At 49.1% G+C, this 17,128-nt stretch overlaps 2 protein-coding genes across 7 annotated transcripts in view; one reads left to right on the forward strand and one right to left on the reverse strand.

Moving 5' to 3' along the window:
- Nucleotides 1–11,855, reverse strand: VPS18 (VPS18 core subunit of CORVET and HOPS complexes). 2 transcript variants are annotated; one of them, XM_078609904.1, is made up of 6 exons: nucleotides 11,515–11,855; nucleotides 6,117–6,237; nucleotides 5,082–5,223; nucleotides 4,180–4,271; nucleotides 1,985–3,849; nucleotides 1–1,357 (listed from the first exon to the last, which is right to left on the reverse strand). In XM_078609904.1, exons 1-6 carry the CDS (start codon nucleotides 11,602–11,604, stop codon nucleotides 635–637), a joined length of 3,033 nt encoding a protein of 1,010 aa, XP_078466030.1. In that variant the 5' UTR covers nucleotides 11,605–11,855; the 3' UTR covers nucleotides 1–634. The 2 variants fall into 2 exon arrangements, with proteins under 2 accessions (XP_078466030.1, XP_078466032.1); XM_078609906.1 differs by lacking the exon at nucleotides 11,515–11,855 and adding an exon at nucleotides 7,813–8,086.
- LOC144729569 (tripartite motif-containing protein 14-like) overlaps nucleotides 11,514–17,128 on the forward strand; it is a 17,318-nt gene continuing 11,703 nt past the window's right edge. The window contains exon 1 of one of the 5 annotated variants that reach the window (XM_078609914.1): nucleotides 11,514–11,636. Coding sequence is in view for 2 of the 5 variants with exons in the window: in XM_078609910.1 (XP_078466036.1) it covers nucleotides 17,059–17,122 (64 nt within the window). In the remaining 3 variants the exon portion in view is untranslated. The other 4 variants (XM_078609913.1, XM_078609911.1, XM_078609912.1 and 1 more) reach the window with 4 other exon arrangements.

Genomic DNA, 17,128 nt, shown 5'->3' on the forward strand with positions numbered 1-17,128 from the left:
TTCTTGAAAAAATATCAGTGTTTAATGTCCGCTTTCCCAGAGACGTCATACTTTGGCAACCCACCAAAAATATAACAGGCATCATAACTTCCACAACACAATGGGTTTCCAAATGTGTGAATACATTCAGTTAACATACTTCCCAAATAATGCATACTAACTGCATTTATTTGACAAAACAAGTGTAATATATACATCCTGGTATTGAGTAAGCTACTTATTTGCAAGGTTTCTATTCTATTTGTCTAATAGATGACTGGAGCAGCAAGACAGCAGATAAACCCCGGTGCTACCCGATGGACGGACAATCCATTGAATTTTTCAAACCCTGACGTACGTGGTTTCTAAAACATGTACAAGCTCTGCAAATAAAATAACAAATTCCACCCAAAATATTTAAACAATTACAACTACACGAACAAAAGCGAGTTCACCAATTGCCTGTTAAAGGATTTTTTTTGAGAATCATCCGCTCAAATCATTTTAAATTTTCAAAGCGTGCAAGCTGTGAATACACCATCTCAGTCATACATAAGCAGCATGTATTTGCTGCTGCTGCTGCCACAAAGATTACAATTACTCTTTTTCCTGCACTTATTTTTATTTTAGCGTTCAGGAACAGCTTCATAACGATTTACAGCCACTCCTTTGCATCGGACTCATCCGTGAGAGGTTTGTCAATGGACTTGAGCATTATCTCCCCACAGTAGACGCACTCGACTGCGACGATGTCATCCAGATCTTGCGTCAGCGTCTCTCGCGACTGCTGGGCATTGCTGGCGCTCGCCGCCGCCGCCGCCTCCTTCTGCTTGTGGGAGCGTCCCGGGGCGTCTCGCGACGTCTCCCCCAGCTTGCGCTGAATGTCGTCCAGCGTGGCTTTCTTGCTGCTCGAGAGATGTGGGTACACCTCCCGCACCAGGCAGTCTCCGTGGAACATGTGTCCGCAGGGGAAGAGGTAAAAGCCCCGATTGAGCAGTGGGAAGAGGCAAGAAGCGCACTTCTCTTGAGCATTCACCACACCGTACTTGTTCCTCATCTCGTGGATGTCCTGACGGATGCGTCGAGCGCTCTCCGTCGCCTCCTCCATCTCCTCCTTTAGTTCCTCAATGTGCTTGTTGTATTCTTCCAGCGAGCTGCAGATTGCTTCTTTGAAGTGGTCAATGGTGACGAAGTCTGGAAAGAAGGGGAGAATATCTTCGATCTTAAGCAGATCACAGTTAGGCAGACATGCCATTGCCTTCCTGACATCCTTCTCCTCCTCCACCACGTGGCGTGCAATCTTCAGCCACAGCTTCTTGCGCAGGTCCTCGTCATCCTCCGGGCGATCCGCGTTCAGCTTGGCCAGTTCGACATCCTCCTACAAAACAAAAACACGTGTCCATTGCCGCTGCCTGAAGCTGGACACAGCATCACTGTAATCAGACGTCTGCTCCACTTGTACGTATTTGCGATGAAGTGGGTTTATTCATAAAGCCAAATCCAAAGCGACTTCCGATTCATTATCCTCTTATCAGCAGAGCAGCTGTCAACCCCAATTCAACCATGCGCATAATTCTTGGCATGGGGAACGTTATTTGATAAACATTTTACATGGATTAAATTAGTTTTTCGAAACATTACATTTAAAAGTATATCAATGATGTACTGCAGTATTCTCACTTCCTACACCCATACCTGCGAATAAAGTGGAAGAGCCTCGTCTCTCACCAATGCCATAAGCCTAGCGTTTGGAAAATGCACCTTCATGCCCAGAGTTCAGCATCAAGTGAAAACTGCCAACAGTTCTGACGTCCCAGCTAATCTCTTAGCCCTCACAAAACCTGCATCTGACACTCCATTCCGTTACTCCTTGGCCTTCTACTCTGTCAACTCCCCAAGGTCGATTTTCATTATTTCACACCAGAATACAATTCGGTAAGCATGAATTAACAGTCAAATCAAACGTTAAGTGATGCATCAGCAACATAATACACAGCTCACGAACCTTCAGTGCCAAGTCGACAGCCTCCTCGTACAACTCCATAGTTGTGTAAATGTGCACACAAGCACGATGCAGGTTGTGCTCGGCACACAACCGCAGGGCGTACTTGAGGTCATACCCGACGTTCTGAGCATTCTGCCCCTGGCTTTCCAGGTACGTAATCAACTGGTGTGGTGCGTGCCGAGCGTAGAGAGACAGGAGGTAGTTGTGGATGGCCTGGTCTTCCACGTGCAGCTGGTTCACGCAAAACTCTAGATAGCAAATGGCCTGGTTCACTTGTTCATTCCCCTGAGCCTGATGATGGCTAACCAGTGCTGGAATGAGCCGCCTGGGCTCCAGACGTCGGCCCATCTCTATCCAAGTCTTCACGAGCTCTCGAGGCACGTGCTGCATCAGCACGGGGGAGAAACGGTACACAAGATCCCTGTCCCCATGCCTGGCCAGTACCTCCAAAGCCAACGTGTAATCCTCATGCTGGATATGGTGCGAGAGGACACGCTCGTAATCTTGTATCAGGACTGCAAAAAAGACCAGGTCCTCCACATTCCCATGACTGGCAATCAATTCATAGATTGCTGTACGGTTGTTTTGAAGGCATTCCTTTAGCTTGCTTTGCATCAGGAACTTGTGAAATTCTTCCTGCGTAGCAGGGAAACTCGAGTCTCTGTCGTCTTTCAGCTGTCCAAGCTTGTTTAGATAGAGCTCTATGATCCAGGTCACCAGCATGGTCATCTGTGTCTTGTCTTCCGTCTTCAGGTTCGTGAGCTTCTTCGTGAGAAACACTTTCAGTGCCTCCTCTTGCTTGGCTTCGATGAATTTAAGAGCGATTTCTTCAAAGTAGCTGTGGGTCAGTGCATAGTACATGGCACTCTCGATGTACTTTCCAGTTTTGAAGTAATGTTCGGCCTGTTTTGTCTGAACCTTGTCCAGGCATTCTGGTCTGTCCTTGCAGTATTCCTTCGCGAGGTCAAACTTTCCCATGCCGAGATACATCTGCCAAACATCTCTCGACTCGCGAGCAATGTAATACCGGAAAACGGCATTCTCCGTATAACTCCAAACTGTGCCCTTTGTTGGGTCTTTGATCATTCTCAGCAGGCGGCCAAATTTAACGGGGGCAATATCCTCGTAGGTTAGCTGCCCATTCAGTGTGCATATTGCAGACATGCGGTCAGGGAACATGAGCAGGAAGTGAAACTGAGTGAGGACGATGGAATTTGGCTGCTTCGTATCGCCATCGTTAGAGGTAGGGTAGGGCCACTGCTGTGCATCGGCCAGCATCGAGCCCTGCCGGTTGTAATCGAGAGATCCAAAGTAGACACCGGAGCCGGTCATCCAAGCAAAGGCGCGAGGGGATGAGCGCAGCTTCTGGGTGTACAGCGCCAGATCCGAGTACCCGGCCTCAGCGGGAAACTCAAGGAATCCAGGTGGCTCCTCCATGTAGTTGTTGAAGACCGACTGATACACTGGGTTCTCGCCTCCTTCGGGCATAACCGCAAAGAATTGGTAGAGGCGTTTATTTGTGGTAGCGATGATGAAGCACTTTCCCTCAACGACCCTCTCCACTTCAATGCAGCACACTGGGCTGGGACTGTCAACCTCCCCCAGGGTATACAGATGCTTGAAGTACTGATCTGGGTTGCTTCCAAAGAGGCCCTGATCGGCGGAGCTGATCTCAGACTCCCAGATGGTGCCGGTGCGCGTGCCCACCAGAATGGGACCCGTAGAGACTTCGTTTCCTGCCAGCTTGTTCCAGCCGACACACTCAATCAGGTGGCTTCTCCATTTGGAGAGGTTCTTGGCTTTGCGGGAGTTCCGACTGAGGTACAGGCACTCCTGTGATTCTAACGCAATTAGGAGATGAGAACCTGCAACAATAAACATCAGTTTCGATGGCTGTATCACAGTGAAAATATATGAACAGCAAGCATATTATATTTTTTTAACAATCATGACTAATAAAAGGTAATTGATAACCACATAAAATATTGTAAGATTTTCTTCTCATTAAAAACACCTACAAATGTACATGTGTGGCATACAGTGCAGCAAATTAGTTGATGGGCCTCTTGTTAATGCTGCATTGGGGAGACATGAGGTTTGCTGCACTACTGGGGGAAATGGATTTGGCAGTACCTCTAAAATCTTCACCAATTTTATTTTAATTAAATTGGTCAAATCTCAGCATCAGACAATACCTGTGGGATCCAAGAAGAGTTTATGTATCTTATCATCCTGGGCCCTGAGGACCTCCAATTCATCAATCTTGTCAGGGTTATCCAAATCAATTCTGAAACAACAACAAAATCACCGTTAATGTTCATTGCCTTAAGTGCAAGTTTCACATTTTTGGAATAAGCATCTACATTTAAACCTTCATTTAAAATCACGGCAGTCATTGTAGCTGAGTTTTTTCAAGGCAGATCTAGGATAAAAATGCATGGTGATCGGTCAGAAGCGATAATAGTTTTTTCCTCTTTTCTCCAAATTATATTCCACTTGTTATCGAAGCCACATCATGAGAAGAACAAACAGAAATTCAGCACGCTAATAGCTAGCACTACACCACTTTATGTGAATGATCAGTCCTGAAGATTACACCACAGAGCTACGTTTTAAGTCCCCTTGGCAGATCTGTCCATCAGCACAAGGGATACCACGTGATATATTCCCTGCGAAAGTGTTCCGTCACATGGCAATCACGACAAAATATTTATTCTGGCAGCCAGAATATCCATCACGAGCTGAAATAAACTGAATATTTAGTCCCATCATTAGTGACAGGCAGAGACTATAAACTCGCTCTACCTGAGAACCACGGGTGGATGAGACCTGAAGTCAAACCCAGGTTCCCAGCAGTGTCAGCTCAGGACAGCTCCCTGAGGGGGGCTGCCTGGCAACCTCCAGACACAAAGTTAATATTTTATAAAAGGCTTATTAACAGGTAACAAAATTTACAATTTAATACATATTACACTGTTGCCCCGAGAAAACATTTCCACCCAGCTCATCTTCCATCTGAGATGATAAAATACAAGTAGATAAAGTTGTCCTATTGAGACTAAAAAGCTATACAATGATAAAAATATATATTATTCACCTCAACAGCATATTCTTCCCCATCGCCAGACACAGTTGGTTGTTGGAAATGACCAGGTAGGTGATGGGCTGGGTGGGTGTGAAATTGATCTTCTTTTTGCTGAAAATGGGCGTTTCATCCTCAAGCCGTGCACTGACAATACCTAAACAAGCACAAACAAAACATCACAATTTAACAATGAACACTCCAAGATTCATGTCTTGTTCAAACTATGTAAGAAATAAACTAAATCGTGCAAAAAAATGTAGTGTTGTAACACAATTACAGACAAAACAAAAGTTAAATGTAGAAATTATAATACAACACTGTGACTATCATATTTATTAATATTCAGTGTTGAATAATTTTACAAGTTGAAGAAAAAAATTGAGTGCCAGGTGTAAGCCACACGTAGCAGCGCAGCACGCGTATTTGGATAGCAATACAATGACAAAATATTTGTGTGACCATTAATAAACCAATTGTGACTTGCTAAGCTTATATGGGTTGCTCTTAGATATATGTATGACTGCACACTTTCTATCTATGCCCTGCATGCAAGCTGATATTATCGCTCCACCAACATTCAAGGGTTTATGAGATTATAATTTTCAAACTCAACTCTTCAGTTTTTCACAAGTTGTTTATTTTGTGTTTCAAACATAATTTGCAAAAGTTCAACAAAATTATGAGCAAATACATATTTATTTTAAGAGTTACTTTTGTGTAGTGATTTGCAGCCTGATCGAATCATCTTGTTAACACGGCCAAACACAACTGATTCAGTTTCCTTCCTTCGAATGGTCATCCCAAATTTAAACCAGGCCAGGGCAATACTGACTACGCACTGAGTATTCAAAATAGCCCCTTGGAGCAACAAGTTCACTGCCACCAATTATGCACACTCTGGTGAGTTTCAAGGATTTAATATCTGACCGGCCCAGAAAAGCTACATTTCATATCCACCTGTTTCATGTAAAATTGGCGATTATGAACTCCAAATGGATCATCAGCCAATAATGAAAGTGCTTTATGTTCCTTGCATTTTGCACTTACCAGACTGCAAGAAGGGCTCGCTCGCCCGCTGCTGCTGCTGCTGGTACCCAGGCCGTGACTGCGCATCCTCGTATTGGTCAAACAGCGAAGCCATGACAGCGCCTCGCGCAGCGCCGGAGCACTGTCAGGAAACACACACGCGGCACGTAGAACGCACATTCATTATTACTCGAACTATTTTTAAAAGCTACCATTAAACAAATGCCAAATGTAATACTTAAGTTGGAAGCCTTTCTGGAAAGGCACAGGGCTGTCCCTGCAATTCAGGAAGCATGGGACAGCAGCAGGAGCAGCACGGGGGTGGGAGTGGAGGCGTGGCACGTTCAGCGACAGGCAGCGCAGAGCGGGTGACCGAGGTGCGAGGGCGGAATGTGGAAGTTTGCGGTCTGCTGTTGGAGGATTCGCGAGGCACTGGGAGACGTGTGTGGGGGTGCCGTGTGCTGCATAAACTATTCACGTGCACAGGTCCCCCACTTTGTCAGGGGCCACACACTCGTCTCCCTCCTGTGGCTGTCTTACTATCACTTGTGTTTGTCTTAGCACTGTAGCATTCTCTCCACGTCTCTCTGCATGTCTTCGAGTTTTCCTTCTTTAAGTTTAATATATCCATGTTTGTGTCTCTCCTTTCCAGCGTTGTCCCTCTACTTATTTGTATCTCTCAATGTGTTCTTTCCTCAATGCCTCTATATGAATGTGTCTCTTGCAGGATCTCTATTCATTTTTGTTTGTATTCCTCCATACGTATTCCTCTTTCTCCACGTCTGTCCCCGAGTCCCTCCGTAGATGTCAATATCTGCATGTGTCAATCTTTATTAATGCACATCTGTGTCTAGTTTGAGAAACTCAGGTGCGAGGAGGAACCACAGACAAGCTGAAAGGCAGCAGCTGCGCAATGAGCCGGCGCCAATTATTTCCCCAAGTTCTGCGGTCCTCTAGATATACACGTCTCTCTCCAGGTTTCCGTCTCTCCCCGTGTCTGCAGAGGACCCCGGTCAGCTGTTGGTGCGTGCAGTCAGCACGGTCAGCATGGGGCACTCGGGCAGCACAGGGAGAGAGAGTGCGGCAGAGTGGCGGGCAGCACAGGGAGAGAGAGTGGCGGGCAGCACAGGGAGAGAGAGTGCGGCAGAGTGTTGAGGGCAGCGTGTTGATGAGGGCAGCAATGGGCAGCGCGGGCTGCGCAAACCACAATGGGAGAAACACGGGGGGGCACAGAGTGGCAGCGGGAAGAGCGACGAGCAGAGAGACACAAACACGGCGCACGGGGAAGCACAGAAGGGCCCTTGCTGTACTGACAATACCCGCCAATGCAGGTGACGTCACCACGGCACTTGTACCAGGCTACGTGCACATTTGAGGATGAACTGCAGCACCAACAACCACCGCCATTCGCCACTAAGTGTCGGTGACGTCCCCACGGCGCATGTGCCAGGCTACGTGCACGTTAAGGCCTTAACTGCAGCACCACCCACACTGACACACGTATCTGTACAAAGATACCCCGTATAGCCTCGACATACTTTTGAGGCAAGCGTTGTTAGCGACGAGCAGCTATGAAGGGCGGCACGGCACACGAGGGAGGGCGAGGCGAGCGACACTCCCGCTCACGGCCAACATCAGTGGCGAGCAGGCGAAGCGATAAATGAATCCAAGCCTGGGCCCTCTCCCTCCCTCCGTCGACTCAGCATTGATTGAGTACCTGGTCGTGGCGTTATAAACATCAGCAGTGGGGAGACAAAGGCGGCCGGGCGTGGTTCTGTCCCCCAGCCGTAGCCCCCGGCGGGAGGTCGCAGAGCGGAGCGGGAGACGCGGAGAGATGGCGTCCCCCGGTCACGTGACGGCGCGTGCACGTGACCGCCGCGGATCGATTCCGCGACTCCCGGGAGAATCAAGGTGGGCCGCGGAATCGATTCCTTGCGAATGATGATTCGGAATCGTTGGGAGAGAATCTTCAATTCTTTCGGTAAAGTCACGTATAAAGATAAAATAATAAATTAAATAATAGCATACGACGTTTCGATCGCAACACAAGCAATCATCATCAGGTATAATGAAATAGCGACATAAAATCTAACCAGAAAACTATAGACAGACATATAAGCAGACAGATATCACCAAGATACATAGAGCGAACAACACAGGTACAGAGAGGGGTGATCGTCTCTGTGGGGTGGCCTTAAATAGACAGAGGGGGGCTGAGGCAGCGAGAGGGAGGGGTTAGAGACACAATTTACATGTCAATGAGTACGAGGAGACGCGTAGAGAAGTACGCAGGCTTAGAGGGAGAAAGAAACACACTAAAATTAAACAACCTAGCAAAGTATCGAAATGTTATGTAAAACGACACAGAGAGTCAGTCAACACACAATTAACGCATAGCCTGGTCGATTACGTATTTCAAAGATTGCTAAGTTAGAATTTAAGTGTGAAAATTCCAAAGAAAGACAAAAGATAAAAACAAGAGGAACGGAGACACACAGACAGAGCAGAACCTAAGACCGACAAAAAACGAGTGTAGACAGAAAATCTTCACTGAAGCCCGCAGGAAGAATCCGAGGAGCTGTGAAGCTCTTTCGTGGGTTGTCCAGGAGGGGTGGGATTGAGTGGGGGGAGTTGAGCGGCGTTGTTCGTGTGGGCTAACGGATGAAAGATTGAGACTGTGTGTTACACTTGGACAAAGATCCCCCGTGTAGCCTTAACCAGACTATTATTTGGGTCTTTCGGTAAAGTCACGTAGATAGCAGAAAAAATAATAACATTAAAATAATAATAAAATGAAGTGAATAAAAACTAATAAAAATATCACGACGTTTCGATCGCAACACAAGCAATCGTCATCATCTCCTGATGTTTTTATTAATTTTAATTCACTTTCTTTTCATTTTTTATTATTATTTTTTCTCGTGACTTTACCGAAATACCCAAAGAATATGAATTCCTGCAGTCACGAAAGCTTTATGTCAAGACTTAACCAGACTGTTGGGGCAAGTGCTGTTAGCCAGCACCGATGAAAGGCCGGCACGGCACACGAGGGGGTAGGGTGGCCAGCACCACATCTGGCCGCCTTTGTCTCCCCAGTCGCGATTTTGTTTACACACCGCACTAGGTACTCATTTGAGGCTGAGTCGACCTAGGGGATGCCCAGGACCGGTTCAGACAATGGTCACTGGTGTGGGGTCACCACACACACGCCCGCATTGAACCAATTGCCTGCTGAGGTGACGCACTCCGAGAAGGAACGTGTGGGCTGATGGGATGTGGACAAATAAAATGCGTTAATTTGTGTATGTGGAGGGACAGATATGGGGGTGGAGGAGATGATGTCTCGTTGTTTATTTGGCTCATGCTGATTTTGATGAGGATGAATGCAACGGAAGCTGTATTTAGTTAAAGGCGCCGTGGCGCAATAGAGTCCGTGTGCATAAGCACGAGCAACATCGAGCCACTGGGAAGCGATGCCACGCAATGACCTGGGGTCGAGCATGGGGTCGAGCATGGGGTCGAGCATGGGGTCGAGCATGGGGTCGAGCATGGGGTCGCTATTTCTGGTGTAACACGCAGCAGGCTTTCCTGATCAACATCATCCATAATACAGGTTATTTAGGGTTAGATCGCGGAAATATATAAATGTGTCGTTAAACCCGCCACCACCCGACACAGCCAACTAGTAAGGGTTGTCACAAACAGAACGTGCCAATTCGTTACTAGTCTAGTACAGCACGCCGGTGTGTTGGAGAGCCAAGCCACAACATTTACAATCTGAGTACTGTTTCTATTTATAGACTGCTGTTCCAAACGCCAATGGCCAAGCATACGCCCAGGATAACCTTATTTGGGCATAGAGAACCTACTTTATAACGTATCCTTACATCTGTAGTGTCAACGATTCGGAGACAGAGTTTCTAGGAGGCACTTTCTTTATTAACAACTTCCACGGTCTCGTCTGCACACTCTCCACAGTAGCTCAGCCCAGCCTGCACACAACACCGGCCGTCTAACACGGACGGCACTGACTGAGATAGCCAACTACTCTCCTACGTAGCGCGATGTCTAGCGGAGACGTTCAGCGACGATGGCGACGAGACGACAGCGACGACGAGACGAGTCCACTCCCAGCACCGGCAGCCTCGAGCCCCCCACTCCCGGCTCCTTTTATGCTCCCAGCGCGGCCTGGCTCCGCCCTGACCACGCCCCCTTCTCGAACCCGCCAGCAGGTTCCAGGGGCCTCCAGACGGGGTCCTCCGTGACCCTTGTCCCAGTTCCTCCGCTCTGCCCACACGCCGTGCACGCCCTCACCTGCGTGTGTGCTGTCTGTCCACCACAGCTGCCGCTGCTGTCCACCAGCCGGCGCTATGACACTACACATCCATCACGGACTCATTCTGTACTTTACAGCTTCTCGCCCGATTGCAGACTGGACCAGAATATCTCGGAATGAAGCCCGCCTCTCAGACACAAGCTATGCTCGTGTGTTAGAGATAACAAGTGTCTTGTTGGCTCCCTTGAACCGTGCGTTTTATATCTTTTTTTGAGAAGTGGGAAGTCACTGTCACGGGAAGTTACTGAAAAAAGGACTTTCGCATTCGAAAACCTGTGACTGGAAGTGGGCCTCGGCAAGGTAAGGTAAAAGTTAAAATGTTTAAAAAAACAAGCCTACCTTTTACCTTACCACAATACAATCACTCTACCCTACCTTTTACCCTTTAGCAGGTAAGGTAAAAGGTAAAAAGCAACGAGCCTACATTTACCCTACCTTTTACCCTTACCCCATACAAATTACCCGATTACAGGGTAATTACTAGGGTACTACTACACATGAAAAAGGTTTATAACGGTAAATGCTATAGGTAGAGCGCTTTATTCATATAGAATACTCTCGATTCCAATTTTACACGCTTTCTTTGAACTCACTCTGTTGTTGTTGTCGTTGTTGTATCCTCAAATCTTATAACTACATTTTAACCCACTTCCCAATGTGGTATCGACTGCAAACTTGGTATACTTATGTCATACTAATGACAACACTATACTCTATCATAAAAAAAACATCTGTTTTTAACATGATTTTTAATATGTAATGTTTCGGCTTGGGTCTAATTGTCCACGGCCAACTGACGTTGGCTGTAATTGGCCACGGCCCCTTACGTTATGGCAAGTTTCGGGGACACTTCCTGGATTCGTGGAGTTCTGCCATTACTAGTACATTTAATAAAATCGTGTTTAAAAAAAAGTTTAAAAAAAAAATATTACTTATTAAATGGAGGCCACAGACTGTGGGGGTAATCAAGGTACCGTATTTACCGGGTAATAGTTCGCGCTACCTTTACCCTACCCTTTTCCTTACCCCTTGACCCTTTTACCCGGTAAAAAGTGTAAATGACCTTACCTTGCCGAGGCCTACCTGGAAGTGCGTCTGTGTCCGTGCCACGGCACCCAGTGCCGGCCCTGCTGGGACGTCCGTCGTCACCGTGGGGCCAGGAGAAGCAAACATCCAACACGGACTTTGACGTGACCTGTCGCCAGGTAGACTCGCTTCAAACAAACGCTGGCGAACTGCCAGATGTTTGCCGGCACGTACAGTATCTGTTAGATATGGGTCGATGTTATTGTTTGTTTTGTGTTACAATTAGCCGTGCTCTATCCGCTGCTCGGTGCACCGCTGACGTCTCTGTCCGTGTCGCTCGTCTCTCCGTTCGGCTGGCGGATATGCGGGACACGGATATTCGGATTGATCTCTGTAAACTGCTGCCTGTGAGAGAATGTGGGTGATAACATTCTGTCTGCAAGTAAAATAAAAGCACATTTCGTGAGGCATAGAAAGTCGAGACTCGCTGCTGCTGCGCTGCCCTCTGGCGCCCAGCACGAAGGGCGGGTATTGATCCGTGACTCTGGAGTCCTGGTCACCTCTAAGGTCTGAGAAGGGCAAATCGCAGAGTTTGTGGGCGCTTACAAGCACGCTGTGTTTGCCCTCTGCGCTCATTTTACAAAAGGCGACAGTGGTTTGCGCGGACAGACTTGGCCCCGCCATGGGAATGTGAATTCGTCAGTGCAGGTGAGTACGACCCTACTCGCGGCCGAGCGTAGAGACTGTGTTTATTTCTTAGCGGTGATAACAGAGCCCTAATGCGGCTCGAGCAATATAAAATATAACACGTACTGCAAAAATAGTTTTCGATGTGGGTCTCTGCTATTCAATAGTTGAATCTGTGATGGTAAACACCACCACCATTTCACTCTCATCAATCGTAGGTGTCCTTCCCCGGCACCTTCGATTAGAGCGGTTGGCTACGTACGGTGCGGAAGAAGTTCAACATACACACATACAATCATGATTCATCGATGGCGTCAGGGAAGACAGCGACTGTTACCTTCATCCATCACCGTCATCATAGCCAATGCGCTGGGTACACACAAGACGCATGTGGATATTGAGAGAGATATAAATGTCATTGCCAATTGTATCATTCATCATTTGTGTGGCCAAGTTGGCGTACAGCTGCGTGGGCGGTGGTACAGTGTGAGCACAAGCGTGGCGAGTTGTGGCAGCCCCCAATGAACAGCGGAAGCCGTAAGCCGCGGGTACACAAGTCATAGCTGCCCAGGCACCACACGTGGGTACACAAGTCATAGCTGCCCGGGCACTACACGATACCACAACTTCAATGACAAGCCTGCGCTACAGAACCCAGCACTGGCAATCCAGATGTTTGTTTGCCAAGTTGCACTGCAGAAGTCGGTTGTGAGTGTGCACTGCGAGGCTCACCTGAGCGAGCGTGGACTGGAATGTGCCCCTCTGAACTCGCTCTGCAAGCCTTGTCCACAGATATGAGAGGTATGCGATGGTTGTGTTGAACTAAAGCATTTATTTTTAACACAAAAAAACCCACAAAAAATTGATAAGAACAGAATATGTTCGCCCCATTCGATTATGAAGATGTGAATGCAAAGGGATGTCTTGTAAAACACGTAAACCCATGTACACAGCATCAGGATAACCCATGGTGCTCGCTTCATTGTGATACTTCACAATCCACATTCGTATGGCTTTCATTGCATATTCTCATCACACAGATAGGCAAATAAAACACGTAACAATCAACTTTCCCATCCACGTAATCTGCCAATTCTCAACGAAAACTCGCTTTCTGAACACTGTGGTTTTGGGGGCTTTCCACGCATTTTCAGCACGTGCCAGTTGTTGATGCGTGCGAATGGCATTATTGTCGTGTTCCAAGTCTTGCACACGCATCGTCCCAAAATGATCACGAGTAAAGGTCAAAATTGGTGCTCAACTGCTTTGTCGGCCCTGGCCGAGTGGTAGAGTGTCCACATTCATATGGCAGAAGCGAGTAAAACCATAATCGGAGTTGTCGATACAACCCGTCATCCCCCCAGGTAGCCAACAGCGGTTGTCCTATGGGTGAATCCGTTCCTGCCATAGGAGTTAGGAATGTCCACCCTGGCTCAGGGCAGTGTGTGTGTACGTTGAACGTCTTTCGCACCGTACGTAGCCAACCGTGCTCATGAGAGCTGAGCACTGACTCAGGGCTGTAAACAGCCTGCGTCCGTCGACGGGACACTTTTGAAAATAAGAATAGCGAAGTGTTTGGTGCAATACTACGTGTGTTTGTAGCTGCCTGGGTGTGGTGGTGCACACCTGTAAGTCAGTGGAGTGGAGACAGGGAAGTGGATTGCACTGAGACCATGTGCATGAGATGCACACCCACAGGAGCATCAGCAGCAGCAAGGCGGCTTTATGAATAATTACATCTACGTAGATGTTTAAGTTTATTTTATTTGATTTTCTCGTAGGCTTTCTCCCAGAACAAACTTTGATTTATATTCATGTTCAGAAATACTCCACGGAAATGTACCAATCATTTCCAGCAGGGACACTCCTGGTTATAGCCTACAATACTCATTCAATTGGTTCCGCGTGAATGTCATTGATAATGTGGCTGCAACTACAGGGGAGAGATCACAGGAGGAGAGGCTGGGGGGTGACAAGGCTCAGGGCAATGTGGGAGTGTGTTGTAGATAATGTGCAGCGTGGTACGTACACACAGACAAGAGCAGAGACGCCTTGTTTGCGTGGTCACTGTGAGGCTGCTGCAGCCAGACTGGGCTGGAGCACGTGGAGTTTGGGGCCTTTAGGTTTCAAGAATGGAAATTCGCGAGGCTATCTCTTGCCTCCAGCAGCACTGGCTGGTACAATCTTCCATCTACGTTGCGGTGAAGGGGTGGCGGTGGCGATGAGTGCGTGTGTGAGTGTGACGATGGCATGGATGTGTGTGAAAGTTCGTGGCGCATGACGTTTGTTGTTGATATGTGGAGGGTTGCGTGTGCGCGTCCGTGCGAGTGCGGTGGACCGCGTGAGTCTCGCACACCGCGTGAGTCTTGACAGCCCCTGGCAGGGTCTGTCTCCAGGGAGACCCATTTTGACAAATCATCGCTGTTCGCAATCGTACTAAAGTGCTGCCCCCTTTCACCTGAGATGACCCCCGGACGAGTCAGCCACACGGCGACATGGGGTCACGCGAGCGACGAGACACGTGCCCCACGACATCACTCGCCTGGCCATGTTCTACAGCAACCCCTTACATCAAAGTGACGTGTTCTACTCAAGTGTTTGTTTGGAACGAGGGTTTTGTATAAGATTGCTCCGGAACTATATCCCCCAATCCTAGATTTCTGTCCAACGAAGGCACGCACACACCTACACGCCGTACACCTGCATTGGGTGCCAAGGGGCACGCGTAGGGCAGAGAGAAGATTTGGTCGTGCGGGGAGGGAGGGGGTTGGGGAATCTCGCAGAAGGGGCCGAGGAAACGGGGCCTCGTTCACATCCGAGGCGCGGGGACTTCTGCCCAAGTGCTGCGGCTGAGCCTTGAGCTCCCTTCTCGGCGAGCACATGCTCAGGCATGCACTCACGCGGTCATCAACTACTTGGTCAATAAACAACTTTACATGAGCCTCACGTGTGCAAGAGTCAAATAGAGTCATCGGGCGAATTAAGCGGGTCTTTAGTATGTGCCTAAACGAGAGGATCGGGTCATGATCGCTGTGATGGGCGGGGAGTGCCGGCTCACGGGAGCAGCAGGTGGGGTGGGATCATCGGGAGGATTTGAGATGCGACGTTGCTTGCTGAAGCACAAGGGAAGCAGAGGTGAAGAAGCGTGAGGCAGCAGCATGGAGCAGCACACCCATGCCGGATCTTGAAGTCAATACAGTAGATTTGAAGTTTTCGTGACTGCAAGGATCCATACTCTTTGGTTCTTTCGGTATGTCAATACAGTACTTAAAAAAACCGTTTTAATAATACATTTGCAGAAAACTAGATTATTACACATTGATCTACTTTGGCCAATAGCCAATAACTGTAGATACGTTGGAACTGCCTCCTGCCAGTATCCTGGACACAAGCGCAGAGTCCTGAACTGTGGGCGTCTCGAACGGAGAGGTCACTGCCGCTCCACAGGGCGATGTCGCTCCACAGGGCGATGTCGTCCAACCACTGGGAGCACTCGGGCACGATCACACCCCCCCCCCCCCCACATTCACAGATAACGAAGGCACTGACTCAATTATACATTTCCTCGAGATCAGTTCCATCATTAGACCGTGCACGTCTCCATCCTTCAGAGTCGTACAACGCCACAGAAGTCGTCCAACGTCTACAGCTGATCCGATCTCGTCGCTCATCCTCTCAGACGGGGTCATCCCCTCTAGCTAGGATGTGTCCTGCCCAGGACAACTTATTTATCTTAAACTTCAAAAAGCGATGTTTCAAGTTTGCATGTGTTCCCCGATCCTGTGCTCCGCGTGTTTCTTGGAGATCGCCAGTGGGGGTTATCATCACCAGTTGGAGTTCGAGAGCAAGGCAAATGCGTTGTTTCCATCGCTGTGGTTCAGGGATCACGCTGTACACAGAGGCAATGGCCACCGCGATGTGCAGTGCAATCCGGGGATTGTTTAAAGACGCGGGCGGCACGCTGGACTTTAGTCTAAGGCCCAAGTTCAATGCCGGCACGGCTACAACGTGAGTGATAAATGGTATCTCGCTGGCCTGGCTCCCCCCACCCCCCGATCGCCCCCTTCACTTGCCTGCACTCAGCAGGGTGGCCAGGTGTGGGCAAGCAGCCGTCATGACTGACAGCGCGGGATCTACGGATGGAAATGCGCCTTACGAATGTAAATCATTGGCATGTATCCAGCGGCGGCGATATCGCGTAGCCCATGCTCGAGACGCGCGTGATGGCACGGGACATCCTCCCCGAGGAGGCCCCTCTGGTTTCCCCAACCGAGCGAGCGAATCGCCCCGAGCGACGTGAGAGCGTCGGAGCTGAGCGGGAGAGGGAGGAGGAAGAGGGGGGGGGGTCCCGCGGGTGTCGCGCGCGTGAGAGCGGGAGGGGAGTTCCGTGTCGCGCGCGTGAGAGCGTCGGAGGCTGAGCGGGGCGAGCGGGGCGAGGTTTGTCCGCACGAAGCAGCAGGTGAGAGGCGAGCTCCGGTCGCGGTGAGCGTGGCCGCTTGTGAGCCGGGCGAGTGGGATGATGGGAGAGGCTCCTTCGGTGAAACTTGTCACCTGATTGACGTCGCCGGACGGTGACGAAGTACGCGTGGACGTTTTGCCCCGCGGGGCGTTTTCTTTGCCGAGAGACGGAGACGTGGAGTCGTCCGTGCTGTCCGTGCTGTCTGTGCTGTCCGTGCTGTCTGTGCTGCTGCTGCTGCTGCTCGCTCTGGCTCTGCGCAGCAGCAGCAGCAGCCGCCGTATCAAGCGATCTGGGCCCTGGCAGTGGCATGGAAGTGGTGGAGTTGTGGCTGTCGGGGTTGACTGACCACCATCGTGCTGCCGTGCCGTTGCACGAGCAGCTCCCGCAGCTCGACTCCCAGGAAGGGCTGACAGTGTTGGGCTTCGTGAGTGGTGGCGCAGTGGTCAGCACTCGTGATGCTCGCAGCAAGAAGCGTCTGGGTTTCATTTACAACTCGGGTGCCTTTATTTTTCGTGCGGAGTGAGT

This window comes from Lampetra planeri, chromosome 33 (assembly GCF_965212315.1).
Source record: "Lampetra planeri chromosome 33, kcLamPlan1.2.h2, whole genome shotgun sequence".
Classification (NCBI taxonomy): domain Eukaryota; kingdom Metazoa; phylum Chordata; class Hyperoartia; order Petromyzontiformes; family Petromyzontidae; genus Lampetra; species Lampetra planeri.